The sequence below is a fragment of the Pituophis catenifer genome, unplaced genomic scaffold, assembly GCF_029215685.1.
Source record: "Pituophis catenifer annectens isolate HBS135680 unplaced genomic scaffold, rPitCat1.0.hap2 SCAF_9, whole genome shotgun sequence".
In the NCBI taxonomy this organism is placed as follows: Eukaryota; Metazoa; Chordata; class Lepidosauria; order Squamata; family Colubridae; genus Pituophis; species Pituophis catenifer.
Window position 1 is genome coordinate 14,108,818 of NW_027256889.1, and position 13,617 is coordinate 14,122,434.

The following is a 13,617-nucleotide window of genomic DNA, read 5'->3' on the forward strand; positions in this document are numbered from 1 at the left end:
GGAGAGCAATTGTTGTGGTCCGCCGGCGGCCTGTGGAGTCGGACAGTGAGGAGGCTGGGGAGGACCACGGACGAGTCCTGGAGTCTGGGGAAGGCTCGGTGGAGGGCTCTGCGTCGGAGGCAGAGAGGGGGCCAGGGCCATCTGGGAGTTATGTGCGAACTCTGGAGCCTCCAGAGTCTGACGTCAGCGAGGTAAAGGAACAGGGAGAGCCTGTTCCCAGTGCGTGCATGCGCAGAGCTGCCAGAAGGCAAGAACAGTTAAAACAAAAGGGACGACTCGGGAATAGGGCTCAGAGATGATTGGCCCCTCCCATAAGACATAAAGGAGGAGCAAAGGCACATGAGCCTTTGCAGGAAGCAACTTTGGTCGTTCTGGTCGGTTTAAATTCTGAAGCTCCGTTTTGACTCGGTGTGGCCTTGCAAAGCTAATTGCCAATTAGGTCTTTGGCAGCGGGTCAAGGGAGATAAAGGTGGGTGCTTATCAGCCTTATCCTGAAGGATTGTGGCAAACTTCTGTTGGACTCTTTACAAACTATTTGTGACTCATTACCGGCTGTGAATGAAAATAATTCACAGTTGTTGAAATAAAGAGGGTTTTGGGGACTAATCATATGCTTTTTACTGTCTCAGGAAGCTCCTTCAAGCTCCTTCATCACAGTGTAAGCCAGCTCAGCTCTCAGCAAAGACTTGTCTAATTCTTCTAATTCAGGGCTGGGTATCATTTGGCTAGTAAGCACCACACTCAAAAGATTTTTCAGGAAACTTACAGCCACAAAGTGGCCTCATCAGGCATGGGAGCAGAGCTGTTTTAGGATTCTGGAGATGGTGTTTGTAAATGTGGTACACCCTTTTAGGTCTTACATTATCATTTTCATCTGTTTCCCACTTCAAAAGGTTGGGAGACTGTATTGTCTGTTTTTCAGCAATTATGGCCAGAAGGAGCTTTATGGACCAAAGTAGGAGAACTCATGCAATTCTGTTTCAGAAAAACATGACTTTTCTGATAATGATATTTCTCACAGCAATTGTCACCAGTAGAATTCCCTGCAAGAACCGAAACATCCCACTGAAATAAAATGTTCAAAGTCAAAGTAGATTAAAATTGATGAATGAAACTGCTTGGATTTTCTAACAATCGTACGAAATATTACAATAAAATCGTAACAGTAGATGGGAAGCAGCCTACCTGTGCAGCTTCGTAAGTTATAGTCTTGGTCTCTGTGTGGACAATTGGAACGTCTTTAGTTGGAATTTCACTTTTCACAGTATTAGACACATCAGAGATGGTAACGGTCTGAGTTTTCACAAGGGGGGGCTACAAAATAGTTTCAAAGTAGATTTAGTCACCTCATGTGAGTATTACTTAACAGAATTCCAATGTGCAACTTATAGATGCATCATGAACTCAACTATACATCACAACTGTTATGTTGTTTGCACTCATTTGCAGAATTGTGAAAATTAAGATGAAATGCAATGATTTCACACATTTTAAAAATCTGATTGGCCAAATAATGGAAATGGATTCACTTCAGTGATCAATATTAATATTTAATGAGAAATTTAATCATAGACATCTACATATATATCTCCACATATATGCTATACCATGTAGGAAGAATATCATTTACATGCCACAGTATTTATTTATTTGTTCAGAAACTAGATGAATTTAAATTGAATGTAGGAAACCTACAGAGAGTGCATAGGCAACACCTGCAGTTTGAAATGTGAAGTCCACCAGTTTATATTAAATCACTGCCAAATCACCATTTATGAATATTCAAGTATTAAGAATAACAGGAAAAGAAAAATCAGCTGTGCCACCACCTGATAATTAACTCAAAGAGAATATAATGTTAGTAAGTGGACCGCATAACCATCATATCCCTTTGCATACCCAAAGTATCACCTTATTATCAGATTACATATTTAGGTTTTTTAGCAGATAGGATTAATAAGGAAGGAGCACTGAAGCAAGCAAGCAAAAAAAATTACAATAAACTGGAGGGAAGTGGTATTTCCAAATCTGTTGACTCCAGACTTTGTTGTAATGAATAAAATATTAGTATTAATAATTAGTACTTAAGTTTTTCTGATATATTAAACATCTTTAGCTTTTTGAATTTCCCTTTCTTTGCACGAATCAAGAAAAAATGGTTTAATTAAGACATGTCAATTTCAGATAAGGATGAAGAAGGGAGTAATAATTTATATAGACAGTATGAAATTGAATAACTGTTTAGTTTTCGGGAATTACTTCAGGACATCAAAAATTAATCCTTCTTCATGGATATGTAAATATGCTTGCTCCAGTGTTCGCAAAGTGACTCAGAAAATGTAGCACAGGCGTTTGCAAAAGATATTCTATGTTCACATTTACTACCTGGAAACAGCGAATGAGAGCAGGAAATTCATGATCAACATTTGGACTGTAATATTCTCCATTTAGCTCTCTAAGTGGCTTGCTGGTAAATTTTGTTTCTTCAACACCACAGGCTTCCTCCTCTTGCTCATGGAGGTACAATGGAGGTGAAACAGGGATTACAGATATTTCCACCTCAGCCTGTTTAGAATCCTCAGCTTCCTTTTCCATATTTGAGCAAAATCCCTTTTCACACCTTAGATCTTCCTTGCTCTCAAGAAGAGCAGTGGCACCCTCCTCTTTCTGCTCCTTGCTGCTTATTGAAAAAGAGTCTGATTCATGAATTTGTGTAGACGCCAGTGTGGTTGACATTTGGCTCTCACTAAAGCCTACTGAATGCTTTGAAACCTCCCATTCAAAGTGAGAGGCAATATTTTTCCCCTCTGTCACATCATCTGCATCCTCTTTGAAGGGACAGTCACGCACACTCTAAAAAGAAACGAATACACAAAAAAGGCCAGAAAGAATTAGGAATAGAATGCACTTCATCTAGAAAGAGTGCAAAATTTAGAATAAGACTTCATAGGGCCTGTGTACACTATTACAATGGCTGAAGATGAATATTTCAAGTGCATTCAAAAAGGCTGTATTATAGTCACTCTGACAGACAATAACAGTCTCCCATAGTCAAGGTCAAGAAGTTGTTTATATTCTCCTCTTTGTCAGAGGAATTTGTCCTGGTCCAGCTCCAAGTCTGAAGTGGGCAAAGCTACTGCATCTTTCTCTGTAATAACAACTACTCTTTCAATCAACTAAGAAGTCATTGGACCAATAAACCAGTCTCCTGCCAGCAGGAGAATACAACTACTTTTGAAAAGGTTGGACATTCAGAGATCATGGCAGTAGACACAATCTGGTATTTGCCATTTGGAGAAGGAGGGGGTTAGCTTTTGCTGCCCCACCTGTACTATTTATGAATATCCACTGTCCCCTTCCTGTCCTAAAGTCCTGCAAGGTGCACTGGGAAAATATACATACATTACTCTCACTGCTTACTTGTAAAATACAGATCTATCATATTGAAAGCTCATTATGTTTTGAAAACATAAGCACATAATTAATGCTTTAATATTGCTGAGGAGTACAATTCTAAGCACACGTTTCAATTTCTTATAATTGAAAAATAATGCTGTCCACCCTGAAGCTACAGGTATGGCTTTTTAAAGAGAAATAAAGAATTTTGTAAAATGTTCCTTTGGAAACAACAGCTTTTCTTATGGTTTATAAATTGGATTTTTCATACATAAATCTAGGAGCAATCTTAATTGCTGAAGCTCTCAACAAAGCTGAACTTCTCAACAAAGCACAACGTAATTATTACTGACTTTTTTTATAAGAATGATCCAAATGATATAATGACAAGAAAATTCCAGGCATACAACAGAGATGATGAGAAGCTACCTCATTATTTATATATTTACAATGATGTTGCTTGCCTGAAAGTATCTGACTGCAAATGTCAAACAGGAAACTTTTGCATGCTATTTTCAACTTTTACTGTAAAATGAGTAACAGCATAATATAAAACAAAGAGATCCACTCAGCCTAATAGAAAGCAAGGGTATCTCTAGCATCAGAGCCAAGCCAGAGAATTTCACCAAGGATGATACTATACTGTCTTCCATCATGCGCCTGTTGGAAAGTTCTCAACTAGAGCATTATAAATCTCAGCAAGCTCTCCTATTACAATTTGAGGAAAGGAAGAGTAACAGAAAAAAGGCAACGATGAAAACATGCTTAAGATTAGAAATAGTATAGAAAATTTGCCTGGTCCAATCACCCACTGAATAAGATATAATGCTACTTTTAAAAGAATAAGATGTGTAGGCAAAGCCAGAAATTCATGAACCCCAGTAATAAAGCATACTTGTTTCCAAATCTAACTTTTCATATTAAGTGAAAAGCCTCAGGCAATGAATGGAATTAGTATTTGTAATGAATGACATGACTTTGCTGCAAGGGATGGAATCTTATTAAAAACATTATAAAAAGCTTGTCAAATATCCAAAGACTGAGAAATATTCTACAACAAAGTGCAATTTTGACTGGAAGTGACAAGAAATCACTAAATGACTATGCAATAACAGATTATAGTTTTCTAAAAATTTGCCTTATTCAATGAGGGAAAATGAAAGCCAATTGAATAAGGGAAAAAACACTTGAATACATTAAGGTAGAGAATTCTGCACTGACTAAGCAGATCAAATAGTATATGCAAAATTTTGTTTTCAAAAATCTTTTTGCTTCTGTCAAATAGTGCTGTATCTATAGAGACTATTAATATCAGCAATTAAAATTTAGCATCTATATGTCTGATAGACAAAATATTCAAATAGTACTTTGGATGAGACAAACACCAGGACTGAATGTCAAATGTGAACTCGTACTTGTACGTATGAACTTGTATTGGTTCTTCCCTTCTCCATGATTCTTTCTAAAGGTGTCTGTTCCTATCCACCCTGTATCCACCATGGTAGCAAAATGACGAATATAGATGATGGCATGATGCAAGCTTTGCCCTTCTGTATTTGTGCCATGATATCACACTCAAATATAAAAAGAGTATATTATAACACACACATTATCTGCCCCTACCCCCCACCAAATCAGGATGCCTAAGACCCCTTGTAAGTAATCGGAGCTAAATAATTTAACCTATTATTTGCCATTTCTGCTTCTTTTAGCTTGAGAAGCAAACCTAAAATATGGGAGTAATTTAAAAGCTTATTTTTTCTGATTAGTGATGACAGAAGCCTCAGGTTAAAGAAATGATCAATATTAAGCAACTCAAAAATGGCAGCTTATTATCAACATATATTAGCAGGGATGACTCAACAGTTGTGAACTGTAGACTTTGATGCAGGACACAAAAAATTTAACTATATTAGAAATAGTTTGTGAAATTCAGGGAATATTCTACCATAACTATAATTTTTATTGGAAATGCTATTTATAAAGCAAAAGCACGCTCACTTTCAAAACACAACAGCTACAGTAGTTTAGCTACATGCAAATTAGTCGAGGGATGGACACATACAGATGTATCATTTGATATGATGAATTTGTTGTTGCTATGTAGCCTTTTGGAAAGTCTCCTGTATTTTTATATTTACAGTAAACAGATTTGTTATACTAGGAATTGCCAGTCTTCCTTTTGTATTATCCCCTGCTACTCAATATTCTTTCCCACATTCCATAAGGAGTTCTATTGTGGCTTTCAGAAAAGTTTGAACAATGTTTCTTTAAGTGTGTAATTCAATGGAATTAAAGATAAATTTAATGGGAAAGAGACTTTTGAATTATGATACGAGCTCTATACTCTGATATTCAAAGAGATTATATAAAACAGTGTTCCAACACTGGAGGTTTTGAAGAAGAGTTTTATTTGAAAAGGTATAAGGTATCCTGCTTGAGCAGGGGGTTGGACTAGAGACCTCCAAGGTCCCTTTCAACTCTGTTATTCTATTAGTGTAAGACTTAATTTGGACATTTCTATAACTGGATATCTGTATTTTATATTTTAATTATTTGTATCTGATTAGGTGACGATCATAAATGTGCTGTGGATTATTTCCCTTGCCACCAACTAACTTGATTTTAATTCTTTAAGACTATTTAAAAAACAGCAAAAAACTAGCATGCTGTAAAGCAAGTGCCAGTTCAAGCATTACATTTAATTCCAACAATGCCTCTGAATCCCACATATATCCCAGAGACATTCTTGGAAAATAAAAATAATGGAGGGTTGCACCCTATTATTTTTGGGAATAACACAATATAAAGGAAGCCGAGATGAAAAAGAGCATCTTAAGAGAACAGCTGTATGAAGGACATCAATCTCATAAATCTACTTCATACAAACGAATCCATACTGAATGCTTGAGAACTAATTGGTAAGAATGGTCATAATGATGCTCTCAAAATTCCAAGTGTCTCACGTGTCCAAAAACTGGAGAACTTGGGAACTTTGTTCTAAGATACCACTTAAAATCTTTTTGATACAAGTAGACATAGGATAATGCAGCTTTTTTTGCTAAAGAAAATATGCAATGAAATTGCGGATTGCTTTTAGTGTTCTTTTGGTATTTTTGAACATCAGAAGAATTTAACGGGTGACTCAAGATAACCCCTGTATTAGTTTGCAAAAGTTACAAATTTCCACTCAAAAGCTTCTACTAATTTGCTAATAGCTCCATTATTGACACTGCAGTGAATGGAGACAGCTATTCTTGATAGGTTTTTGGATCAGGCAGAGGATCTATATTAAAAGAGCATTCAAATAAAAAAAAAAAGAAGGGGATAAACTAATATATAGTGCAAGCAATCAGCGATAAACCCCTTGCTTAGGGGTTTAAGCAATAAACTATTGCTTAGTGCATTGTAAGCCGCCCTGAGTCTCTGGAGAAGGGCGGCATATAAATCAAATTAAAAAAAAAAAATCTTCTGTAAAAATTTTCCTTAACAAGTGGATATTATGGGTATTTCAAGCAATGTATCAATAATATTAGATTATCCCCATACTGGAAATATGTACAGAAGCAGCTATATTTAAAATGTTTAAAATGCACAATTGGTAACATACTACACTCACCAGCAAGAATTTCCAGAGACCAACTAGTGAAAGATAATACATTTCAAAAGGGTCAATAAACTTTAAAAAGCAGCATTATGAAGCACAATGACAACATTCCAAATTTAACTTGTTTTCATTTGTACCATTCTTACATTAAACTTCAAAAGTTTGGGGGGAAAAGCAATAGACTACCATTAATTTATAACTGCAAACTGGATGGATTTTAAAATTTGAATTACTCAATAATAAATTGAGTATTGTGGTTCTGTCTTTTCAAAATAATCAGGAATAAACAAAGGATAATTCTAATGAAACCATAAAATGAGTATTAGAAGTTTGGTTGTATGGATCAAAACCATTCTTTTAGGTATTCTGTGTTCTTATCGCAATGAAGACTTTTAGGGATAACGATAAATGATTAATTTCCACTAGTTTTGAAGTTATCAACCCTTTCCTTATTACTACATACTTAGATAGCTCTCTAAAATCTTAGGTAGAGCCCAAGTTTTTTGCCTTTCAAGATCCTTTAGCTACTGTTAAGTGAGTAAAAGGATTGTCCTGAATTATTAGTGAACAACAATCCATATATAAATAAGATACAGAAAACAGAAAATAACATTTGCTGTAATTGTTCATTCAATCACTAAATGCAGGTTGATCCAAACCTATGCATTAGCCATTTTCTTGCCTAATGTGATTTAAAAAAAATACATGTACTTAATTCAATGTTTTATAAATAATCAAGAACAAACTGAACCAAGTAATTTATGGTTGGAACTCACCCAAATGGTCTTCTCAGCCTTGCCATAGTTCATAAAGTAGTAAAATGGAAAAACATTGTCACCCTGAACTCATTAAATTTCCTTATATAACCTAACATAAAATTTTGTGGTGCCCATTTTATTTATTTATCAAATTTATATAGCTGCCCATCTCACAAAACGTGACTCAGGAAAGTGTACAACAATTAATTGACTTGTTCGTGAATTTTGGTACATGTTTTTATATTCTACTTTCAGAAAAATTGGTAATTTAGAAATATTTTGACTGGAGGTCTTCTGGTGGTATAGCAGGATAAATAAAAACATCAAAAAGTAAAGCACTAAAAATGACACACACACACACACACTTGAAAAAGAGAGATTAGCAGTAATGTATCGCTGATTATTTTTAAACCTCTAAAAATTAAAGATATAATACATCTTACTGGTGAAATTCCATTCCATAGCCTCATCTGCAGGAACACCCATTATATGATTACTATCCATCTCACCTCAGAAGATTTGATCATACCTATGTGAGTGAAAGTGATCCTTAAAACAACTAAGTCCCAAAGTATGGAAGGCATAATTTAAACCTTCTGTTCAGAAATAGATTAAAAGACACTGTAACTGCACATATTCTATGGGTCCCAGTGTGTTACGATTCTAGAACTCTGGTGCAACTGAAGACTCCCTTCAGTAGTCTAGCCTTAAGATTATTAATCAATATACATGTGGTCACTGATACTATTTAACCTTCCAAAGACAGGGATGGATGTAGTACCGCATGCTAGCTATAAATGCAATCCTTCATGAGTCAAAGGCGAGTCCATGCTGAGAAGGTTAAAGGTTAAACCTTCTTTTGAGTGACTCATTGATGGTAGGTGGTTTGTTTATCTTATGTGGTTTGTATATTGCAAATACTGCTTCACCTCTTTGACTATGACTGATGGCCTTCACTCCAATATCTTAGGTAGCGTGGGAGCTATACAGAAAAATACAGGAAATTCTATAAGCAACAATATAACAGCGTCACCGTCAGAAAATATCAATGTAGAGAAAAATGCAGCTATCTAAGCAATGGCTCAGACCCACATCTTTAAAAGAAGATCATGGCCCATGGTTTTGAAAGCAGGTAAGATGTCCAGAAATCAGTGGACCTATGCTTTTCCCTCAGGCTGGGGCATGTTAATCTATATAAACGTGACTGCAAAACTGAAAAAAAATAATTTTATATTTCAAAACTCTTAAAAAGATAAACATCTCGTATGTATTTTTCACCTGCGCATACAACACAAACATACTGTATATAATTCTAAATAATAAACATTTTAAAGATTAATTTTAAAATATCATCTGAATTAGTTAAACATCACTCATATTCAACTTTGCTCAATAATTTAATTGTCACACATCTCCTTTCTAGATTCAAGTTTATAGCTGCTAAATCTGAATACTGCAATTCTGCTCTCAAAAAACTTGTGAAGTTGTCCTCAATTTATTCTAGGAGTATAAAATCCATTCATCTGTGTTTGCATAATGCAGTAATGAAGAGTCAAAGTCAGCACTTTATAATTATGTTTTAAAATTATACAAATAAATTGGATATCAAATAACTATCTTTACATCTGAGTGTTTCAAAGTTTAAGCAACATGCAAAGATTTAAATGAACAGAATATATAGTTAAATGTCAGAACCTCTACCTAAAGTAATGCTCAGTTATGTGTTAACACAACTGCAAAAACATCATGCATCAAACAGTACACACACATTTAGAACATACTAGTTTCATACAGACAGGTGTTGCAGAAAAAACAAAACAATTTACTAAATATTCTGGAGAAAAGGAAAGCACAGAAAAATTTAGGAAAAAAAATTAAAGTAATGATAAGAGAGCAATTTAAATTATAGATGACTGCTTCCAATAAGTTATTGGCTCTCTATCATTCTAATCCAATCTCAACAGCAACTAGAAGTTACAATCCTTCATTTAAGTAAAATCATAGAGGATAAATGATTCACAAATATGCATCTAGGAATACATAGGCAGACATAGTAAGAATTTACTCTACCCTTACAATTAATGTGAGGCAACAAATGTTACAAGTCCCCAAGTCCGCTACCCAGACAGTTCTTGAAATAAGTCATCATTCACCCCACTACATTATATTGATACACAAATCACATTTCCCAAAGAAATGGCTTTAAGACAGAGGTGTAAAAAGTGTTTTAATAGCAAGATGTAAAATCTATTTTATAATACCAAGGAAATTAAATCACGTTGGTTTATCTGCTGTCTGGATATACATCTCTGAATTATTCTGTTTTATTTTAAATGGAAGTTGTATATTTCTTTGTTTATAGAATTATTAAACAAGTTGGAAATAGATCCAACTTTAAAAATGTCTATAGTAGGTATTCTCAGGTATACTGATTTTTTCCCCAACAATTACTGCTCCACCCCCCTTGACAAGCTCCTGTGCTCAACATCCAACTTTAACAGCAAGCCTATACTAATACATGCAGACATGAGTCTTGAACATGATAGAAACCATCCAAGCAAGCATATCATTGACACAATCTGATTTTAGGGATTGCACAGTATTAAAATTTACCACAATGGAACTTGCCTGATGTTTCCTGTTATCTCTCACAAATACCAGAAGTTATGTATTAAATAATTACGCCTTTTAAAAAGCAGAATTTCTGAGAAACTGAACTACAGTCAAAGATAAAATAGAAAGAGTAAGACAGCAGCTTTAGCCAGAAATCAAAGGGTGCAGTGTCTTGTTGATATTTCATATAAGCCTCTGTGTGTTCCTTAATCACAGAAAAACCAGCCACCACATAGTCATTGCAAGGATCACCAATAAGGACATCAGAAAAGGAAAGCGTGGAGAAGAAAAAATGTTAGTATACAGGTGACATGTTTTGAGTGTTTTCTGCTCCTCAGGAACTGGAATAGAAATTTTGGCCTGGATTTCTTCAGTTGCTCGATGGGGTAAACTTCCCTCGGGAACTTTCTCTTGCTTTTTAATATAGTCTTCATCCTGCACTAACAGAGGGCATTCCTGTGTCTGCTTTCATGGTAGGAGATCAAGAAAGACAGAGAGATGAACAAAATGACTGATGAAAAGTGCTCAAAATGATACTTGGGGATATGCAAGGACACAAATGATAGAAATTATCAGAATGAGAGCAAAGTATGTTTTGTACCAATTATGCAACTAATTCCTCTGTTAACCTTACAAAGTGGAAACCAAATTCCACAGAGAAATTAGCTGCTTTTTAATTGACTAAACAAATTCTGAATTGCTAATAGTTCTTTGTTCAGAAACTCATGCTAAATCAACTCTATCCATTGGTTAAAATATATATTTGAGTGTTAAAAGATATAAAATTATGTATGTAATAATAACTGTTGCTTTACAAACAGAACTGATATCATACAAAATATTGGTTGTGACTTCCTATGCTGTACTGAAATTCAAAATTGTACTTTGTTAGATCTGATATTTCAACTATAGCACAAAGTTAATTGCTTGCATACTGAAGAAAGTATTGTCATGGAAGATACCATAATGTCTACCTCCATGTTATATTGTGATTCAAGTGCAAAATATGCAGTTTCCTAAAAACAAAGAAAATGCAATGTGCATTTCTAATAGTAAGATTACAAAGAATACATTTTTATTCTATATTTTTATTTGCATATGACATCAGCGTGTAAAGAATTTAAATATGAGTAGTATTTTGCAGCATTATGTGAAAACTGACCATAAGCTGGAGAATTCTGAAGTTGATTTTTTTCCCCCATGTATGACAAATGAAAATTGCCATCTAGGACAGGAAAAATTTGGCTCTAAGCTCTCTCAGTTGATTCAGTCTTCTTTGATCAATCTGATATTTAGGGACAGAGTCTTTGCACACCCCTAAGTAATGGAGATCAGGGAGAAAGTAGCTGGAAGTCTGGGCAGCAAAATGAAATGATAAAGTATGCAAGAGTAACATGAAAATTAAAAGAAGAACATGAAAAGAGAGGAAGACAACATAAAAAGAACAGGGTAGAGTTAAACTTTCTTAATTTTTCTCTCTCAAACTTTATGGCAACATCTTCATGCAACTTTGTCAACCAGCCATGCGCTGAAAAAAGCAATTGAAAAGCTGCAAAAGCTTGCAGCACTGCAAATCCACTTAAAATGTTAGATCAGAAGCCTGTGAGAGATGACATTATTGAAAAGGCAGCCCAAACAATGCTAGCAGCTGCTGTTGAGGGGTTGGGATTGCCAGTACCAATGCAGTTACAAAAATCTGCTTTAGAAGCATGTATCAAAACAGCAGCTTTACCTCTGGCCCAGCAACCTGTCTCTCACAGGGCTGAAATGTGGCTGTCTTGACCTGGACATACACAAAGTATGGAAAATGCAGTTGTATTTCAAAATAGCATAAATAGACAGATAAGCCAGAACTAAATCCTAGTTTATAGACTATTAAAATTACAATACTTAAATTTAAAAAAATGAAATTCCCTATGACTAATAATTATAATGCATCCTTCTGTTTAAGAAAGTAAGTTAAGAAACTTGGAGATGTCTGTGTTTTAAAATTAATTCTAATGAAAAGTCCACTAATACTTATTACCTGAAGTATTGAAGTTATGATCTGAGAAATGTAATTATTTTGAAATGCCCTTAAATTACATGAACTTTCATATGAAAATATATATTATTCTTGTTTAACGTTTATATAATCAGAACAAAACTTTATGAATCCAACTTTATAGCATTTTTAACAACTCTACTTTGATCAGAGCTTCAGAAGCTAATCATGAAAAGGCCTTCCATGCTGTTCCAACTGTTATTAATAATAATTCAACAGTTCCTACTTTTATCTTCCAACAAAAAAATGCAATCAGCTGCAAAATAAAATCAAAATCTTTTCTTCTCAATTTTTCATTTCTATACCTTAATAATTTTGGATATTCTTAAAGTAAGTAAACAAAACAATTCTAGATCTATAATGATTGCAAAAAAATTCACATGCTACTATAATAGCTATTTAGTTATCATGTACATTATTATTGCATAGGCAGAAAGCTATTATTAAATTCAGCTTTTTTTCACCAGCAAAAAACACAGCTTATCTTGAAAAGCTAAATACATTAGGAAATCCCAAGGTTGTTAGATATATTAGGTTTAAAAAAACAAATCCCAGAATGCAGCAATAGCCTATGACTTTCATTTTCTTCCAAAAGAAGTATATGTGTATATATGATGTATTTAATATACTGCCAATCAGGAGTTCAAAGCAATGTTATGTTCTGAGTCCAGAGCATACAAGTACTTTGATAAATAGTATCTGAGTATTTTAATGAATATTTAGATCAGATTTAATCCAACATATCTACAATTATACTGCAGAGTGAAATACCAATTATTTAAAATAAAAAAATATACTGTAATGCTTTTAACAATGCAGAATTACCATTCCAACTTTACAGTGATGGACTAAATGCCTTCTACTGACAGTAAATGATAAGTGAGACATAACACTACATACATAATTAGCATGTATGCTAACTGTCTAGTAAGTACCAACAGTACTTAGTATGCACATATGTCCAATATTATTATATTTTGTACAGTGGTACCTTGGTACTCAACTGTTTTAAAGTCAAATTTGGTACTTATGAAAATATTGTCCAGGTACTCATTTATTTGAGGTTCAACACACAAGCTAGAACTTGCTACTCTTTCCAGCGGAAACAAAGCATCACACGTTAGTCACATGGATTTGGTGCTCATTTTTAGAACTCATTGTGCCTCCTGGAACCAATTAATGGCACCATTGAATTTTAT

General features: G+C 34.4%; 1 protein-coding gene across 28 annotated transcripts in view; it reads right to left on the reverse strand.

The window, feature by feature from the left end:
* Window positions 1-13,617, reverse strand: part of EPB41 (erythrocyte membrane protein band 4.1) — a 107,133-nt gene that overhangs the window by 9,797 nt on the left and 83,719 nt on the right. For 18 of the 28 annotated variants that reach the window (XM_070949486.1, XM_070949478.1, XM_070949477.1 and 15 more), the window contains 3 exons: window positions 12,107-12,157; window positions 2,386-2,853; window positions 1,186-1,314 (listed from right to left, as the gene is read on the reverse strand). In XM_070949486.1, coding sequence (XP_070805587.1) covers window positions 1,186-1,314; window positions 2,386-2,853; window positions 12,107-12,157 — 648 coding nt within the window. The remainder of the gene's footprint in view (window positions 1-1,185; window positions 1,315-2,385; window positions 2,854-12,106; window positions 12,158-13,617) is intronic. The other 10 variants (XM_070949487.1, XM_070949485.1, XM_070949493.1 and 7 more) reach the window with 3 other exon arrangements.